Below are 20,638 nucleotides of genomic sequence, written 5' to 3'. Positions count from 1 at the left end.
TTGAGCTTATAATGTAGCTAATTAATTAATGATATATTTGGACTGGAGGTGGTAGGCAGTTGAGCTGTCATCTCATGTTAAATTTAATAATTAGAAATAAATAAATTTAATTTAGAATATTCTGGAAGAAAATATCAGCCTAGAGTGGGACTCAAATTTGAAACTCCTGCTTACTGTGCCAGTTACACTACCTAGATTTTCATCAGGGTTAAAATTTTTTAATTTACTTAAAATGATAAAATGTCACATTTAATTTATTTAGATGATGTGACCATATTTCTTTTCAAAACTTCGTTGTTTTTATATTCTATGTTATTTTTACACAAAATATGTGCGTGAATCTATTTATAATTTTTTATATTTATTTACTTTATATCTTTTATATATGTATGTATAGTATCCAGTTAATATACACGGTGACCAAGATCACCCATACACTTTTTTTAAGATGAAGTGGATTTCACAAAAAATTCAAATACTTTGATGAGTAAATTGGCTATGGTCTATCAAATGGTGATATTTTCAACATTATATAACATGTAAGATTTACTCTATTTTCAGATTAATTGAACATAATGTCTTTTAAGTTTTACAGCACTCATAATTTTCTATAAAATTATATACATTAAAACAAATGTAAACCTACAATTACAATTAAAATTTTTAAAACTCTTTTCAAACTTGTGTTATGAGAAGTTGTCAGAGTAATTTAAAAAAAGAAAAATTTCTAAAGTCTCTCTTGAATATTGTTTATTGTCTGGCCAACAGTTTCAAGAAACAAAGTATACTGTACTATTTCTTTTGTCTTTATTGACAAAGTACTTTCCACAACTTATCTTGATAATACAGAATTTTAGATAAATGAGTCCTGGTTAATCAAGATTCTGCTGTATTGTGCAAACTTACAACCTAGTTAAGGTAGTCCTCAGACAATTCAAGATTTCTGATTAAAATTGATAACAAGAACAAATTATTATAGATGTTATGAAACAAAAATTGATAAATAATTTGAAAATTTAATATACATTTCATTCACATTCTTATTTTTTAATAAGAATGAATATTTTATCAATTTAATTTTGATTTTTATTATTAATTAATAAAATGATTAATTTGTTATTATTGAGTGTTTTAATAATAATCTTTTGCGTGAAATATTTAGATTGCTGTTTTATTGATGGATACTCAAGGAACGTTTGATAGTGAATCAATAGTGAAAGATTGTGCCACTGTTTTTGCTTTAAGTACTATGGTCAGTTCTGTACAGGTAAGATTTGCCATTATGTGTTAATTAAGAATAAATAAAAAAAAATTAATTTTAATTTAATTTATTGTTGTTGGAAATGTAGGATTAGAATAAATTACATTTATATTGTAATAATTACTTTTATTTTAATCTGAATGGAATGCTTTTTGAAATGTTCAGTTATAAATTATGATGTAAGGTGCATCCCATAAATATTTATTTTTAGTTTATTTAAACCTTTAAAAATATATATTTAAAAAATAGTAATAATTTATTAAAACAGAAACAATTTTAAACAATTAGCTTAAAATTGAATGTTTCAAAAATATAAAGCAGATTGATATTAAGGTACAAATGTTAACATTAACCCAGCAGAAATGACTAGAAATGACTGTAGTTGGTTAGAATCACTAATTTAACAATAGACCTAGGCAAACCCCAAACAGGCCTAGAAAAAGATGAAATTCTTGCTCTTAAAGTGAAAATTACTCTGCAAGAGCAATTGCTAAAAATTGGTTATCCACTGTAATTAACAGCTGTATTAAACTTGGAGATTAATATGGTCAAAAGAAACCATTCAAAGTTTACAAATGGTGCAAAACAAGTCATTCTTTGCCAGAATTCCAGCAACAAAACATCATTTTAGAAGTTAACAGCAAAGCTCAAGTGTAATGTTGGTAAATCAACATTATTGGAAGAGTTGTACAGACTTGCATGTATATATATATACATGCATGTCTGCACAACTCTTCCAATATATACATGCATATCTGTACAATTCCGTTTTATATATATAAATGTGTTATGGACTGTGATTAATAGGGCATTATGAATAATGATTAAAATGGACTTGCAGTCTGATAAATATTGATTAATTTATTAAATTGACCAGACATTATGAATAAAGCTATATTTCCTTTGGTCAATTTGATTAAAAAAAACTTCACTTATTTCATTTAGAAATATTTATTTTTTGTGAATTATTTCAAAGTATTTTAAAAAGAACATGTAATCTTTTAAAACTAAGTACTATTAACTATATTAATTAAACAGTAAAATTTTACCTATGTGCACTGTCATGGAAGCGGTCATGACTGTTCATGCTCCCGATGGACTCCTCCTAGAGGGGAGCTGCTAGCAGGCCACCAATTGTTTAACGTCACTAGTTATTGATACGTGTGTTCAAGTACTACTGTGAATCAATAACTAGTGACATTAAACAATTGGCAACTACTCTTCGGGAGGAGTCTGTCAGGAGCACGAACAGTTGTGACCACTACCATGACGGTGCACATAGATAAAATTCTACCAATTAAACTAATATTAACGAAAAATCAACTTACAGGAAACTTTTGAAATTTCATTTTTGGTATAAATTACATAAAAAGTTTAATGTTTTTTAGTTTATTTATTTGAGCAATTAAGATTTTGATGACATTTGGAATTACATAATTTTTTTTTTGTAGCATTTGCATCTATTAGATTTGCAACTAATTTTGCAGCAGCATTGACTATAGTCTTGGCCTCCAGTAAAATTAAAATGTCACACAACATTAACTACTAGTTGCATAAATTTAAAATTTGGTACTAAATGCAATATGCACATGCAACTCAGATGCAAGTGCTGATTGGCTAGTGTATGTTGAATGATCACTCCTCAACATATTATTTTCACTCTGCCCGACTAGGTGATAGCAGTATTCATAATAGCTGATCAATTTGATAAATTATGTTAAAACACCTGAAATTTATTAGTGCCCAATTTTGTTTATCATTATTCATAGTGACTGGGCATTATTCATAATGCCTGTATTAATCACTTAGTCTTTATATTCCAAATGACAACAAGGTGGTTGGTCAATTATGGTATGGGGTAGGTAGTTTTAGTTGACAAGGAAAGACTCCATTTGCTTTTTTCAAGTGCATACAAAGGCAAATGATTATCAAGACATGTTGGTGATCAATCTCTTACCTATTGCAGAACATATTGCTGGGAATCAATGGTTCTTTCAATAGGATAATACTCTAATTCACACAGAAAACTCTACATATGATTTTAGTTAAAAGAGATTTCAATGAATATTAGGTTATTGTTAAATATTAATTTGTCATTAATTATTTCAGTTAATTTTGTTATATGCCTTTATATATTTTTGGACAGTGAAATTGATTGTAATTTTTCTGTCTCAATAAATTGTTATAAATTTTTATATGTGCAATTGTAAAAGTTCAAGCAAAGGACTGGGAAATGAGAAACCATAATATATAACTTTCTTAATATTGCCTTGTTAAATTTTGATTTTAAAAAAATAACTATCATTTGGAATTGGTTCTTTAATAGTGTCTTTACAGTATTTTTCTTTCTGTGGCAAATCTGACTTAAAACCGATTGGATTTTAAATATACATTTTCTCTGTTTTTTGCATTATTGCTTTAATATTTGAAACCTATGAATAGAATTATTTAAAAAATATAAATATCTAAGTGTATTAATTGAGAATGATTTAACTAGTCTTCTGCTGCAGGGTATTTGTTATGAGTTAAGGTATTTTGTCATACAAATATAAGTAATGACATTGTTTAAAGTTCTTAGTCTTAAAAAAAAAACAACAGATGTTACAAGCTCTTTTGGCATCAGTTAGTTAATCTTTTTTATGACTTAAGTTCTCTTTTTAAATCTTTTCAAGTATATTCAGTTTTATTTAAGTCTTGTTTTTTGATATGTGGACTTAATATGAAATTTAAATTCTGCAAATTGGGGATTACGTATTAATTTTGATTTTTTCACAAAGTTTTATTACATACATTCTCATTACTTGTATTCATTTTATATCTTATGATTTAGTAAATTTTTTTTTAATAAAAATACTAATTTTTAAATGTAAGTTTTGCTTTTATTAATATCAAGTTTAATTAACATTTTTTTCATTTATTATATTTATTTTTATATGATTCTTGAATTATACATAAAAAATGTTATTCATTTTCAGGTTTATAATTTATCTCAAAATATACAAGAAGATGACCTCCAGCATTTACAAGTAATAAATATTATTATTATTATTATATATCTAAGACTTGGATGTTGAAAGTAATTTAAAATTGTATAATTACTTTAATTTATGAGATTAATGGAAATTAATAAAAAATTACATTAAATAAATTTTGTTATAAATGGGCATACTAATTTCAAAACTTGTTTGTTTTCATTTTATTTTCAGATTAATCAGAATTATTTATATTATTTTATTTAAAATAATTAAGTTTAATGATCATTATTTACATTTAAGATTAATTTATATATATAAATAACATAAGTTACTATCAGTTGATCAACAGATTATATTTACAAGCTATTCATAATTGATAGTAACTTAAATATTGAAAATAGAAATTAATATGGTTTAGAAATTTGTTATAGGGCAGGGGTCCCCAGACATTTGAAGAGGAGGGCCACATTACTAATTCTGACGACAGCGGTGGGCTGTAGTGACTTAATATCACACTCATGCATATACAGTGAAACCTCCATTAATGGACACTCCCGAATAGCAGACACCTCTACTTAATGGACATTTTTACAATCCCCAGACCCTTCAAATAAGACATCTATTATATTTACCTCTAAATAATAGACTGCATCATCCATAACCAACCTTACAAAAACACGATGTCTCACCTTCAATATTCTGAAAGAATTAATTACATACAAAATATTTTAAAACGAAAACAAAGAATCAGTTTGAGTATTCTTTCAGACAACGAATTTGGCCATAGGCATCAAATAAAGACTGGCTTAAAATAGAAATAGAGGAGGAGGACAGGTTATAAGAGGTCAAACAATATTCTTTATCTGTTAGAGAAGTTTAATCTGGTTAAGTTATCAATCACCATTTATTGTTATACATATTAATGTTATTAAACTTTTGCATTATTGTTGGAATTAAACTTATGATACCAAAAAACTATAAATTTTTCCAAAGTTATTCATTCATTTGACAAGAATTGAAGTACAGTAGTAATGAAAAATAAACTTAATATTATAAATGACATCATAAATAACCAAAACCAAATATCGTCCCACACTTTAAAGTGGTTGGCAAATTGCCTCTGTAATGTGACCTTTAAACTTTCACCAAACAAATGCTGGTGTTGTAACCATTTCAACAGATTTGTGATGGCTAAAGTGTAATTTTTAATAAATCAGTTACTGAGGAAAAGCAAAAATGTTCAAAAAGTTAATCTACTTGATAACTACATGATACTAATTTAAAGGTGAGACAGACAAAGCAGACAAATCCCTATATTGATTTTTATTAGTTGCTTAGATCATAAATGATGATATAAATGTAACGATTCCAAATACAATGTATATTTCCCACTATTTGAAGTGGATAGCAAATTGCCTTTGTAACTCTATGTTCAAATGAGATTCAATTAAAACAAGATTTTAATTTTTTCATTCATGTTAAATTGAAAATCTAAATATTTGCTATATTTTATGACATTATTTTAATTGAGAAAATTGAGTAGAAAAATTGCATTACTTCTTATGGAAAATTGTATTATAATACAATATAATTATATAGAAATGCTGTAATGTTTTAAAAAAATAAATAAATAAATTGAAAACAAAGATTATTTTCAATAATATTTTACAAAAGATCTCATCAAACATTAAAATGTTTGCTATATGAAACAAATTAAGATAACATCCAAGTCTTTAATATTTTGTTTTATATATTCATTAATTAAATTATTATAAATATATTTATAGTTATTTACAGAATATGGAAGATTAGCACTCCAGGACACAAGTGAAAAACCTTTCCAGGTAATTACATAAAATAATTTAAGAATATATGGATATATTCATAATTAACAATTCCAGGAATGATTTATTACTCTTTAAATTATATTAAGTTACTGTATTAACCACTATATCAAATTGTTACCATTATTTTAGTAAAACTAAATCCCCAATTATGCACTTTATTTGAAAAATGATTTTTTTTAAAAATTTATAAGTGAAGTGTGAGATCTGAATTTTATCAGATCCACTTTTTATAATAATTCGATTTAGGAATTTTTCCCTAGTATAAACATCCTGTCGAAAAACGGCCCTGGACGAGAAACTATGCGTACCCGGCCAAATAACAGTCAACAAGCCGTTATTCCCTCGGATGCAGGTAGATCATCTTGCACGATAGTTTACACTTAGCGTCCGAACTCGTCATATGTTTTTAGTCCCGGGAACACCTATGACACAAATCGTCATTCGCTTACGATCACGTGACCGATTTCCCAGGCAAAAACTTATAAAGGCCACTCCTTCCACCCCCTCGGGGGAGTCGCATATCATCTGCCGGACAAACACCGTTGCTCGTCGTCACCGACTCGGACGTTCTCCGAACGTCTCCACGCTCAGTCGCGATACTATAAAACTGTGCCTATTCGGAAACTAATCTACACCTCGAGGATATCAAAGTGGTAACTATATCAGGAGCTAATAATGAGGTATGAACCGAAACTGTAAACTCTCTCGAATCCTACGCAACTTAGGGACTTTAGTCAGCTTTTTGTCTTTGTGTCCGTTGTTAAATATTAATAAACCTTGTTATAATTGTTAAATGGTCTCCTCTTTGTCTCGAATATCGCTTCGCCTTATCGTCGACCCCATCTGTCTCACCTCCTATCCACTCAGCGTAACGCGTGACGCTAAGAAACGAACAGCCATCCTTGACAAGTGAACCGGAAACGGGAGATACGACTTTCTTCTGACCTTCCCCCATTCTCACACATTGGTGACAAACGAGAGGGGTTGTGACTCTTTCGGACCCCCCCGAAGTCACAGAAGTTTTTAGTATAATGTTTAAAAATATTTTAAATTGTTCAAATATAGTTACATCTGTGTTTCAATGCATAAAATTAATAATGATTTTAACTTATTATATGATAATAGAATTCAATACTGTTATGAGAAAACTTCTTATCAGTTTAGAACAATTTTAATAAATAATATGTTAATATTAATGTTAGAATTCTGTGAAATAAATCATTTGAATAGATGAAAAAAATTGATTTTTACATTATATCATAAATATAAACATTTTTACATTAAAAAAAAAACTTGGATGTAATAATATCCTGTTGATTTATCTGAAGAAATGTATTTTATTCATCCAGATTTCATTTCTTAATGCAAATATGAGAAAAATAAGAATTTTAAAGCATTGAAGAGAGATGTAAGAATCATTAAATATATAGATTCAAGAATAGTTTTTCTTTACATTTAGGTTTTGTTGGTCATGTTTAAAACTTTACCCAAGGAATTAATTTATTTGTAATTTTATTAAAATATTATCTTTAATTATTAAAATTAAGTTGTTACTAATACAATAGCGTCCCAGAAATTCAACTCTCAATAACTCGATATACCATAAAACTTGTCATGTCATTCAAAAAAAACAAAAACAAATACATGTAATCTAATTTTTACATCTATAACCTAATGCTAGGATTAAATAAGTTATCACTTTTCATTGGTGACATTTGATAATAGCATCAATTCCACGTGTTAACAAAGAATACAATTCTTTTTCCAAGGCACTACTGTAAAATGCCACAGCATGAATGCAACTAACTCAAAAGTAGGCACTGAATAGCTAATAGTTTTTCAAATTAAAATTTAACTACAAATAGAAATAGTTACTATTGATACATAGTTAATATGTATATGAATTTGCACATATAATACCTTTACAAAATTTATGCTATTTACATAAATTTTGTAAAGGTATTATAGGATAATGCTATTTACATTAGCATCATCATTATGCTGTAAAACTTGTCATTTTCAGTAACTCACCATCTTCTCAGTCCATGATAAGTCAAGTTTGTGGGACTCTATTATCTTTTTATATAAAATATATATTTTTTTAATTTTATAGTTAAAATCTTATTGAGAGTACTTTTATTACCTTAAATATTTTAGAAATTGGCATTCCTTGTCCGTGATTGGAGTTTTCCTTATGAAGCCAGATATGGAATTTTGGGAGGAAAGCAGTTACTGGACAAAAGGTTACAGGTATAAACCATTTTCAAAATAGTAAATTATTATTTTTTTTGTCATAAGTTAAATTAGATGAGTTTTATTCCTCAAAAGATAATGATTAATATATTAATTATGTTTTTGAGCAAATAATATAATTCATCATTATTCTCAAAATTTGTCTTCTCTGTTGCCTCTTTTAAAACATCCTCATTCCTCTTTCTCTCCGTCTATGACACTTGCATCATTTTTCACCAACACCATATCTCAAAGGCCTCCAGTTTTCTTTTCTCTGCTGTTCAGAGTGTCTATGTCTCCAAACTGTACAATGCTATGCTCCAGATGAAACTCTTAGTGAATCGCTTCCTAACATTGATTGATATATTTTTCAATGTTAACATCTGTCATTTTCTATAGAATGCCTGCTTTGCTTGGGTTATTCTCACTGTAACATCTCGTCTGAGATAATTATGCTTCTTTAGTATGTGAACTGATTGACTTCTATTTTTTCACCATTCAAATAGATGTTCATTCAATAGATGTTTTTTGACCATCTCATTATCTTTGTTTTTTTCCCCTATTTATTCTCATTCCACATCATCTTTTAAATTGTTCATTTAAATTTTCAAGAGGTATCTGTAGGTCGTCTACAACTTCCGCTATCATTGCAATGTTGTCAGCAAATCTTATTGTGCTGCACTACTTTCTGTTCACTTTTATATCTTTTGTATTAGTAGTGTAGAATTCTTTCATTGCCTCTTTGATGTAGATGTTGAGCAATAGTGGTGATAGTCCACAGCCTTGTTTTACTCCTTTCATTATATTGGCTTCTTCTTTTCTTACAACCACAGTTTGATTCTTGTATAGCTAGTATAGTATTTGCCTATCTCTGTAATCTACCTTTAGGTTTCACAGTGATCTAAACATTATGTTCCAATGCACATTGTCAAAGGCCTTCTCTATGTCTATAGATGCTATGAGTGCCTGCCTTTTTACCCAAATAAGCTGTTTGATGAGCATCCTTAGACTTAGTATAGCTTCCTGTGTCTTTTTGTTTTGTTTGAAACCAAATTGGTCTTCCAATAGGTTTTCTTCTACTTTTCTTTCCATCCTTCAAAAGATTATTCTGCACAGAATTTTTGATGTGTATGAGACTAGACATAGTGTCCTATGATCTTCATCAATGCAAAAATTGTAATTATTTGCTTTCTAACTTATATGAAAATAATTGTGGGTTTAAAGATTCTTTATCAAATACACTTAAAGGAACATAATAATTAATCAGAGAATTTGCTGTTTCTTCTAAATTCATAAGATTGAGGTTCAGTATTTAAAAGAAGTCTTTCACAGATTTATTTTTAATCTGATAGCTATATTAGGTTTAAAGACTAAAAATACTCTGCTAATGAAAAAAACCAGAATGCATTTTGGTCTTTTTTTCTTCTTCTTTTTGCTCATTGGGCATTTTTAGTCTTTGTGCCTAACAGTTACACTGTACAGTACATATATATTGGTGAAAATAAATTTTGAATATTTCATTTTAGAATTTGATAAATGAAAAATGTTGAAAGATTATTTAGCAGAATAAATATTTTATGGGTTTATGAATTTTTCTCAAAATTAACATTTGATTTTGAATTTTATTATTATGAATAACAATCTTTAGTTTGTCAAAAATAAGTTAATTTAATTCCAAATTTTGATTTTAAATTATGTAAATAACAATTTTTCAACTTATTTTTTTCTATTTCAAAATATCTTAAAACTGTTTTATAGTTTTTCTTTTCATATTTTAAACATTTTAATAAAAAAAAAGTTTTTATAAACTTTTATTCATAATTGCTCTGTGAAAAAGTTTTGCTAAACAAGCAATCATGTTTTTCATAGTTTGTATAAATAAAAATGTTACTTTCTTAGAAATGCAATTTGAACTTATATAATAGCGAGGTTGAGGCTGAAGTTTTAAACACGAAAATGTGTACGTCGGACGTTCAGTGCCGCTTTCCTGTAAGCCCAGCAGTTTGACAATGGCATTTGGAATGTCGAGCATGATTCCATTGACTTTCCAAACACCATTGTCAAACTTCTAGGCTTACAGGAAAGCAGCGCTGAACATCCGACATACACATTTTCACGTTTAAAACTTTGGTCTCAACCTCGCTATTATCACATTGAGATGGTGAGTAAAAAATATGGTATTTCATATATAATTGTAATAGCATATGCACATTGCAAAAAATTTCATAGAGCAAGTTGTAAAAAAGGATTCTATTGTATTTCATTATAAATAAAAATGAAGAAAGAATTTTATCTAAAATATATCATAATGTAGTTGGTGGAAAGTAAAGTAATGATTTAGATGCTAATTAAATTTAATACAAACAAAAAATATAGTATAGAAGTGCCAAAAAGCCAGTTAGCTAATCCTATAATTAACCTTATTTATTGTTATTTAGGATTTGATTGCTCTATTAGAATCATAATAATGAATAATAATATGCAGTTATTCCAAACCAGTTTAACTATTCATAAAATATGTTGTGGTTAACTGACTTTTGAGCCATTCTGTAAAATTTTAAAGCTGTTTTCATAGTTTTCTTTTCAAATAAATATTATATGTTTATATTATTAAAGATATCTGAAAGACAACATCCTGAACTTCAACAGTTAAGAAAACATATTCGCTCTTGTTTTCAAGAAATTACTTGTTTTCTAATGCCTCATCCAGGTTTGAAAGTAGCAACAAATCCACAGTTTGATGGACGTCTTGCAGGTTTGTTTATATTTTGAGTTATAATTTTATGTAAAATTATATTTTTTTTTTATTTGTATTGCTAAATTTTGAATTTTGTCTGCAAGTACATTTTTATAAATACAGTAATGTGAACTGTATATATCAGTGATTCTCAAAGTGGGGGTCGTGAAAAATATTTGGGGGGTCGCTGAAAAATTGATTCTAGATCAATTTTTTTCAAATATTTTATAAATTTACTATGGATTCGTGTTTAGAAATAATAGAAATAAAAACTATATAAAATAATTTTTACTTAAATAAATTGCACATATAAATAATAATAAGAATATAAATATTTAAATACGAGCCTAGTCCCCTCCCTCCGGGATGTTTTTCGACACATGCTCATTCTTTGGGGGTCCTTTGAAATTTTTAAGTGCAGAAGGGGGGTTGCGGTCCAAAAAGTTTGAGAAACACTGGTATATATCATTCAAATGTTTGTGTTGCATTCATTGAAAAATAATTGTTATTTCAGTGAATAATATTGTAATTGAATTGTAATGATGATTGAAATGATATTTATAAGATAAAATAAAAATTTGGCAATATTTAAAGCAGAATGTTAATAGAATAGGGTAAGTCAAATAATTGCTCCCAAAATTTATTCTAAACATAATGCTTAGCCAGTGATGCTTTCTTTCCTTACAGAAACAAATAATTAAAAGTCTTAGTTTTATTTGTTAATGTTACTAAAACTTTGTATAAAAGTTTTGAATATATATAAATGGTGACTAGGATTTAATTTTGGGGGAGCTGAGTTGAATGGATAAAAAATTTTTTAATGCAAATTCAATAAAATTTCCTCCTTATGTGGACTATCAATTCATAACTAGTATAGAAATATAATACATGAAACAATACAAATAAAAAAATGAATTTTAATTAAGAAAGGATTTTTGGAAAATTTTCTAGTGTTTGTTAGTTTTTCTTTTTGAGAGTGAAAGGGCCCTTTGCCCCTCTGGGTGCACCAATGATATATACATCATCTTCAACTGAAATAAATACATAGTTAATGATTGAGCTTTCATTAAATTTCTGTTATAATTGATATGTATTTCTGTAATGAGAGTTAAAGATTTACAGTAGAGTTAAATTTTATATAAATTATTAAATAAAAGTAGTAAATATGACAAAAGTCATTTAGTTATGATTCCATAATTCAATAAAATAATAAAATTAAATCATTAAATTATTTAATCATAAAATAGTGAATAAAACATGAAAAAGAAAATTAGTTTTTATGACCTAAAACATGACATTATTAGTTCATTATTTTGTTTTAAATTTCTGAACAAATAGTTATTTTTTGATCTGATATTTTAATTTTCAGTTTATTAATTAATTAATGCTTCTTGTCCTTTATACATTATTTTATTAATATTAATCTTGTGACTATAATTATTAATAAATTCAGGTGCAAATAAAAGTTTATTTCTTTTGAAGTTTATAATTATAATTTACTAATGTAATTTATTTTAACACAAAATATAAGATAATTTAAATAGATGAAGAAATGTTTTATCATTATTTCATTTTCATATATGTCATTGTAATTATCAGCTGCTGATATATTTTATTACACAGATGATACAAATTTCAGGAACCAGTATTATCTTCTAGTATTAATTTCTTTTCACATCATTTGATTTTCATTTATACTTGTATTTTATTAATTATTTACTTAATATTATAATTTTGCTAATGTTAATTTATGTAATTTACAAATTTAAATTTAATAAAATATATGGTAATTAAAGTAGTGATTAAATTAAATTTCACTGCCAATGATGCAATTTTGCATCATTGAACACTATTATAAGTTTTGGTAAATTGCATATGTTATTTATTACTGTGTCAAAGTGTAAAAGAACAATTTATAGATTATATTTTATTTGCTTGGTTTCTTCTTTTCCAAGATATATTTAATTATGATGGTTTTTCATTATTTATGTTCTTGGATAGATGCCAGTGGCTCAATTTCATATCATAAAATATAACACTATAGCACTAACTTTTTTCATTTTTAGTAAGAATACTCAGAATGAAAAAATAAACTTCATTCTTAATTTGTGTATAAGTTTAATAGTGACATACTTTATGAAAAAAATTGGCAGCAAAAATATTAAAAACTAAAAATGTTTCATTATTTCCAGTATAACAATATTATCAATTGATCATGTATACTTTCAAGCTCTGTGAGAAAATAAAATGTCTTAATAAATGAAATTCTATAGTATTTTTCTTAATGATTAATCAAGAATAAATGAAATTTTGCAAATTATATACATTAATTTGATTCACTTTTTTCCACAACACACATTTTTAATCATTTCTATTAATAAATTAAGTGTAACATTTTTATTATAAAAGTGTTTCCTATTTATAAGTATTTTTCATATTAAGATTTTTATTAATAATAATAAAATATTCCAGATATTGAACATGAATTTCGAGAACAGCTGAAAGTTCTTGTGCCTTTACTTCTGTCAAAAGAGAATCTTGTTAGAAAAGAAATAAATGGTCGAAAAATTACTGCTAGAGAATTAGTTGAATATTTCAAGGTAGTTTTTCATTTTTATAGCATACATTTTTATGGAATTAACAACTATCACTTTTAAAACTGCTATTTTTTTAAATAACAAATAAAAAAGAAATCGTTCTTAATAAAATCTTTATGTTTTACTTAGTAGTAAGATTTTTAAGTAAAAGTGCTTAAAAATTTTATTATGAAGAATTTTCTTAAATTTTCCTTTTTAAATTAGTAAGTTTATCAGCAATATTTTGAATAAAAGTAAAATTAATGTAAATTCTATTTGAATAGTAACTAATTTTCTGAATTCATGTAATAATATTTTGTAACTTTTTGCTGTTTGTATAATGTTTTATAAATGAAAAATAAATTATGATTGATTATTTCTTTATATTTATTGCAAAAATATGATAAAATCTTAATATTTTTCATTATAAACTACATAATTTATGAATTAAGCTATTTTTTTTTTTTTTGTTTATATTACTTTTCTGGTTGTTATAGAATATAACAGGAAAAGCATGATGATTGGTCAAATTTTGACTCCCCCTAGTTCGTTAGCATTTCTTGGCATTTTAACACTCCAGGAGCCCAAAAATCTAAAAAAAGCCTTACAAAATTCTGTATGTAATAAACATCTGTTATATCTCAGAACTTGTACACCAAAATTTGAAATTTGACAAGAATACTTTTATATATGGGGCATTGATTTTGGAGATAGAGGAGGCAGAGGATAACTCAAATGGTGTCAGACCTAATGAAAATTTTATTTGTTATTGTCATTTACAATAATTTTATAAACCTATCCCTACTTCCAAATACAAGGTTTTTGCCTTTTATAGTAGTTAATATTATTAAAAAATTATATTTTAATAAAATTCATAGCAAATGGCATCACAAATAATCTATTTAACCTTCTAATACACCAGGTTGAAATATAAATCTTCTTACTTGAAACCAATTAACTGGAGCAAAATTTGTTTTTAAAGTGCTAACGTTCTCGATGCTCCTCCTGGGTTCTTCTTCAGGCATTCACTCAGAACCGTTGCAAGCTGGTTCTTAAACTTTTGAATTCCTTTCAAAGGCATTTGATTATGTGTTCCTAATGTGCACGCATTCCATGGAATGCGTGCACATTAGGAATACATAATCAAATGCCTTTGAAAGGAATTCAAAAGTTTAAGAACCAGCTTGCAACGGTTCTGAGTGAATGCCTAAGAAGATATAAAAGTAAAATTTTAAGTAATAATAAATAAGTAATAAAATAAAATATTGGTAAATATTATATAATAAAACTATTAAATAAATTAACATTAACAAAAGTATTGTGGTTGTAATTTATTCTATTTCATTGACCTCTACGGTTTTCTTCGACTCCGCAGTCACCTTTTTCCCTTTCTCAAGTCTGGAGCACTGCCCTGTCCTTCTGTCCGCTCTGAGATCTTGACCAAGAATGGCTCTTCCGTTGGAAGTTTTGCCTCAGGCTTCCTCCTTTCTTTCGTTTTCTCCAAAATTCAGAGAAATGATAATCCCCCTATCCTTTTGTTCTACCAAGAGTTTTGAGAATAGCTAATCCCTCCTTAAGGCAATAAGAGTTAATAAAGAAGTTTCTAGAAGGAAGTTATAACGAAAAGGGACGAACAGAATATAAAGAAAATATAAAATATAACTAAAATATGTATAACAATATGGCACAATATAATTTTACTTATGAATTTAGTATCAACTGTGTTCAAAAATACTTACGTAACGTACTCTATCTTTGTAACAATAGAAAAAAGTTAGACTATGAACCCAAAGTTGAGTTTTAATTAAACATTTGGCTTTATTTCCATCTTTATTTAGTTGATCAACTAAATAAAGATGGAAATAAAGCCAAGTCCAACAATCAACAAAACACGGTTTCAAAGAAGAAATAGAAAAAAGTTATACAACTTTCTGTTCGAAACTTAGAAAATTTGTTGTATGCACTTCATATCATGCACAAAGCAGAATTAAATTGTTGAATAGATGCACAACTTGTCTAGTGTCATATTTTAGACAAGTTATTGCATGTAGCGGTGAGATTCTATTCGTGTTCAAACCTACATAGATAGGCTGCCATGCTTGTCTTGACTCTCACCATGTGATGCTTGTCATTACTTGTATTTTGTATTTTATGTACCTATATACTTATATTTTACTCAGAATGTAAAAATGGCTACCAATTTATTTATTGATATTTATTTTTAACTATCCTAATAATGAAAATGGGTCACAATTATTTTACTTTATATTAAACTTTTTGCGGACCCCCTGACATTGTCCACACACCCCAAAATTAATTTTAATTTGCCACAGACCCCCAAAGTGGTACCAAGGATCCGTAGGAACTACTTTGGGAACCACTGATGTAGGACCATAATGAGTATAGCTGGGTCGTGAGGGACAAGACCTAACATAGTCATGAAAGATTGTTGAGGTTGCTTGCTTGGATTTGATCTTGGGTTCTTCAGAGTATTAGTTGTCTGTCATCCAGTCAGCCATATTGATGTGATGGAAACTATATTTCTTTGTAAAAAGGGCTGGCAGAATTACAGTTTAATAAAAAGTAAAAATACTTTACAGATGGATACTAGTCCAATCTTCTCTGCTTGCCATGTCCAATCACCAGGAACAACTATTTCCATTGCAGAGACCTGCGGACATTTTAAAACTGTTTGCATATTTGTGCAGAGGCATAGCCTCTAAAGAAAGGTTGTCTCTGCAATGGAAATAGTTGTTCCTGGTAATTGGACATGGCAAGCAGAGAAGATTGGACTAGTATCCATCTGTAAAGTATTTTTACTTTTAGGAAACTATATTTTTATAGCCAGTTACACATGGTCTGAATGTCTTTTTCTAAAAATTAATTATTTGTTTAAATAGAAATCTTGCTACATTATGTGGATTGCATAAAAAATATTAATTATTTTATAAAAAAAAATTATATATGATAACATTTGTTATACAAAACTTTCATGAAAATTTTTGACTTTAAAATTCACTATATAGATAGGTTTATATTTTTTATTCATGTTATAATTAGGGATTGTGCTTTGCAATTAATTACTTTATTATAGTTTACATTTTCATTACTTTATAAGCACACAAATTTGTTATTTTAAAGATGATATTTCATTAGATACATTTTGGGGTGTAATTTGAAAAAATTGTAGACAAATTCCCACTGTAGTCTTTCTGTTCATCTATCTTTCCTTAATCTCAAGAACAGAGTTAGATAGATGAAAGACAAGACCAGATATGGAAACCTTTGGGGCAGGAGATACTGAATAACTATATAAGAACTTCCAATGCAAACCGGAATTCATGTTATTTTAATTCAAAAATTTTCCCGTGAAAGGTGTTAGATAGATGACCTGCATGACTGTTAAATGATAAGTATGATGTTCAGGGGCAAGACACTAAGTACTAATTTGAGGTGGAGAGCATATATTTTAAATTAAATAAATTGAAAATATGATTAAAAATTGCAGCCTGGCATTGTGATGATGTCACAATAAATAATGGCTTGTATTTTATATATTTTTATTGGTTTTTGGTTTGGAAAAAAAATGTAAAAACATAAACTTAATTTACAAAAATGAAAAGTGTTAGTGGGTAATGTTGCACCCCAGCAATGGTCTAGACATCAGGATATATTTATGTGCCAGATGTCATTTCAGTGGCAAGGAGGTGGAAAGAAAGGAGACCATTGTGGTGTCAGTGTTGCATTCAAAATGTCAGATGTATAAGAGTAACATGTGGCAATCAAATTTTGTGTGAAATTAGCTAAAATAGTCACAGATGTTCACAAACTATTGAGAGGCCATGAAAATGGCAATCTTGAGTCATCGTTGTTCAATATGACATGCTCAGTCACCTTGTGACAGCATGTTGATTAGTTTGTGAACCAGTATTGACCAAAAACAATATCACATTGGTCAGACAGCCTTCATATTTGCCAGATTTGGATCTCTAAATCTTTCCTTTTCTCAAAACTTAAACTGTACTGAAGGGAAAAACAAAGACACGGAAGTCATACACAAAAATACAACAAAAACTCTAAAAGTGATTCCAAAATCTGTCCCCCAAATCTGTTGAATTCATCACATCATCACATTACATTTTTCAAGTTAATTTTTTTTAAGGAGAAATTTATTTTCTTGTTTATTTAAATGTATGTTTTATTAATTTTTATTTCAGGCATATGTGAATGTATTTAAAGGTGATGAACTGCCAGAACCAAAAACTATGTTAGAGGTAAAATAACTATTTTTAAATATTTAATAATAATAATTTTTTTAATCCAAACATTTATCCACTTTTATTATTTTTCTTTAGATTTTATTAAACTCATTAATATAAAATAATTTTGTATTTAATAGGCTACAGCTGAAGCCAATAATTTAGCAGCTGTTGCAAGTGCCAAAGATTATTATTCATCTCATATGCAAAAGGTAAGAAAAAAAATCTATAAATCATTTCTTGTTTTGTTGAAAAATGTAATAACAGTCTGTTTTTATTGCAATCAAAATTATAATTTTTATGATAAATGCTATAACATTATTTTAATTTTTAATCTTTTCATAATACTTCTTGATTTATTCATTAAACATTTTCTTTTGGTTTATTATTTTAATTTTTGTCAAATATATTATCTATTAATTTGTGAAATGTCTTAAAATATTGTAGATATTTTCTCTGATGTTTTTTCTTTAAGAGAATAATTTTAATCAATTTTTTCTTGACAATAGCTCACTGAAAAGGATTTGAATAAATATATTTAATTGGACAGTATTAATTTTTAACTTTGTGAAGCTAAAAATATGAACACTTCTAAAGCACTTAAATTGTAATTACCTATTAACAAGAATTGTTCATCTTATTATTATAAGGTGTGTTTTTGTGTGTCATCTAGTTTTTAACCAAAATAATTTTTATTGTAGCATTTTTGTGTCTTCATCTCTTCTGGTTTTGTTGTTTTATAATAGGAATGACTCATCAAGTTGGTATTTTGGTTAAAGAAATTATTAGTGATTTGCTAATAGATAAAGAAAACATTCTTCAAGAAACAATATAAATCAAAATTAAGGATATAAAATATAGCCAAACAACCAGTATTTGGTTAATTACATGAGTACACATACTTGTATATCAAATAAATAAATTGTATATATTAGATGATTGTAATTAAAGTATCTACATTCACTGCTGTCTAGCAAATGCAAGCCATGTGACCTTAATCTATGTGAATGTTGATTGTGATGACACAAAAAGTATGCCTATTATAGACATGTAAATTTGGCTCTTGAAAGACAGTAACAGACCATATGAGAAGCATCACAGACACAGAGGCTCAATTACAATTGTCTGTTGAACCTGCTCATCACCTATCTTAGAATGAAGATCGCATTGACTTGTATCCCCTGCATTGCTAAGGTCTTAAGTGTCTTGTACAAAAAGAAATATTTGAGCAGTTTTCTTTGAAAGTGGTGTAAGTCCATTTTTGACAAAAAGTTAGTTAATGATGATAATGAATGCAATCTGCTATGAGCTTTTTATCTATAAACAGTTCCCAAAAAAAAATCCTTCAAAATTTTCATCATTTTGTCAATATAAATTTACGCAGTTAATGAAATTACAAATATAATTACTTTTAAAGTGGTATAAGTCCACTTTTTGCAAAGTAGAAGGAAATGTATCAAAATAAGAATTTATTTCATAAATACCTACATGAATTATTGTCCACTTCTAAGGTGACATTATCCATTTTAAATATTATATAATGTAAAATGAACACTTGTTATAATATTAACAATTTATTAGTACTTAGGTTTTTTCTATTCTTCTTACTTTAAAAAGTAAGAAGAATAGAAAGTCTGACTCCAACGTTTTTATAATTATTTTTGGAATTTATTAGTAATTTTAGAGGTAATCATACTTATTTACTTCAAGTTAAGTGAACAAATGGAATACACCACTAAGTTTTATACTCTACAAAAAACGCGAGAAGTACCAAAATTTCTGTGAACAAACAAAAATTTGAAAATATAATACTAGCACCTTTATATCATCATGCCAGTCCATCACATCCGAAAAATTCAACGATATGATGAATCTATTACCTTATATTCTTTCAATACATCATGACTATTTTCAAAAACTTCCTCATAATGATAAAAATTAAAAATGGCACATATTAATATAAAGTTGTAATGAGAGGAGTGTGCGCTAGCTGCCAGAGATATGGGTGAACTTTTGATGAAGCTTGATAATTGAGTTTTTGAGTGAATTGGAAAGCTGTAAGAAGTTGAAATATGTCAGATTTAAAGAATTGGATATTTGTTAATAGATTAACTCAGGTCTTAATCTCGGGTGTTTATTAATAATTGCCGGGATTGAGTTAAATCCAGGTCCTTTGTCTCAATCTCCTCTACAGATGAGCCAAGAAGATATGCAAAGAAGAGGGCAAGGCAGACCTCGCAAGAATAATCTCAAGGAAAAGGAAAAAGAAAGGCAAGTGAGGGATACAACGAGTGAAGATTATTATCAATTAGATGAAATTTTTAACGAAAGTAGTCCTGTGACCTCGAGAGCTATGAAAATTTATGATTACTTCAAAGCATCAAGAGATACTGAGTCACAGGTACAGGAAGTGCCACAGTATACTTTAAAATTGATATATGAGCTAATACAAGATAAATTCCTACAGCTTCACATTGAACTACAAGAAATTAAAACAGAGTTCAATTCTCTGAAAGAGGAAAATAAACATTTTCACAGAGAGTTGACAAAATTGTCTCAAAAGGTAGAAGAATTAGAAGAAATATCCAAGAATAACTCCTAATTAAAAGGTATGTTGGAATATGAAATAGACAAATTAGTTAATGAGAGAAATAATAAAAATATAATAATTATAAATTTTCCATTTAATTTGACTGATTATGAAAAGGAAATTAATTATTTCATTAAAAAGGACTTGCAAATAACTAATAG

General features: G+C 27.5%; 1 protein-coding gene across 2 annotated transcripts in view; it reads left to right on the top strand.

Moving 5' to 3' along the window:
* The window catches only part of atl (atlastin GTPase), a 78,641-nt gene that overhangs the window by 42,372 nt on the left and 15,631 nt on the right, over positions 1-20,638 (top strand). For both annotated transcript variants that reach the window (XM_067274851.1, XM_067274850.1), the window contains exons 4-11: positions 1,163-1,267; positions 4,237-4,287; positions 6,024-6,080; positions 8,241-8,333; positions 10,932-11,070; positions 13,525-13,652; positions 17,846-17,902; positions 18,028-18,099. In XM_067274851.1, coding sequence (XP_067130952.1) covers positions 1,163-1,267; positions 4,237-4,287; positions 6,024-6,080; positions 8,241-8,333; positions 10,932-11,070; positions 13,525-13,652; positions 17,846-17,902; positions 18,028-18,099 — 702 coding nt within the window. The remainder of the gene's footprint in view (positions 1-1,162; positions 1,268-4,236; positions 4,288-6,023; positions 6,081-8,240; positions 8,334-10,931; positions 11,071-13,524; positions 13,653-17,845; positions 17,903-18,027; positions 18,100-20,638) is intronic.

The sequence above is a fragment of the Centruroides vittatus genome, unplaced genomic scaffold, assembly GCF_030686945.1.
Source record: "Centruroides vittatus isolate TY-2023 unplaced genomic scaffold, ASM3068694v2 contig_564, whole genome shotgun sequence".
NCBI classification, from domain to species: domain Eukaryota; kingdom Metazoa; phylum Arthropoda; class Arachnida; order Scorpiones; family Buthidae; genus Centruroides; species Centruroides vittatus.
This window is presented reverse-complemented; position numbering and strand designations above follow the sequence as displayed.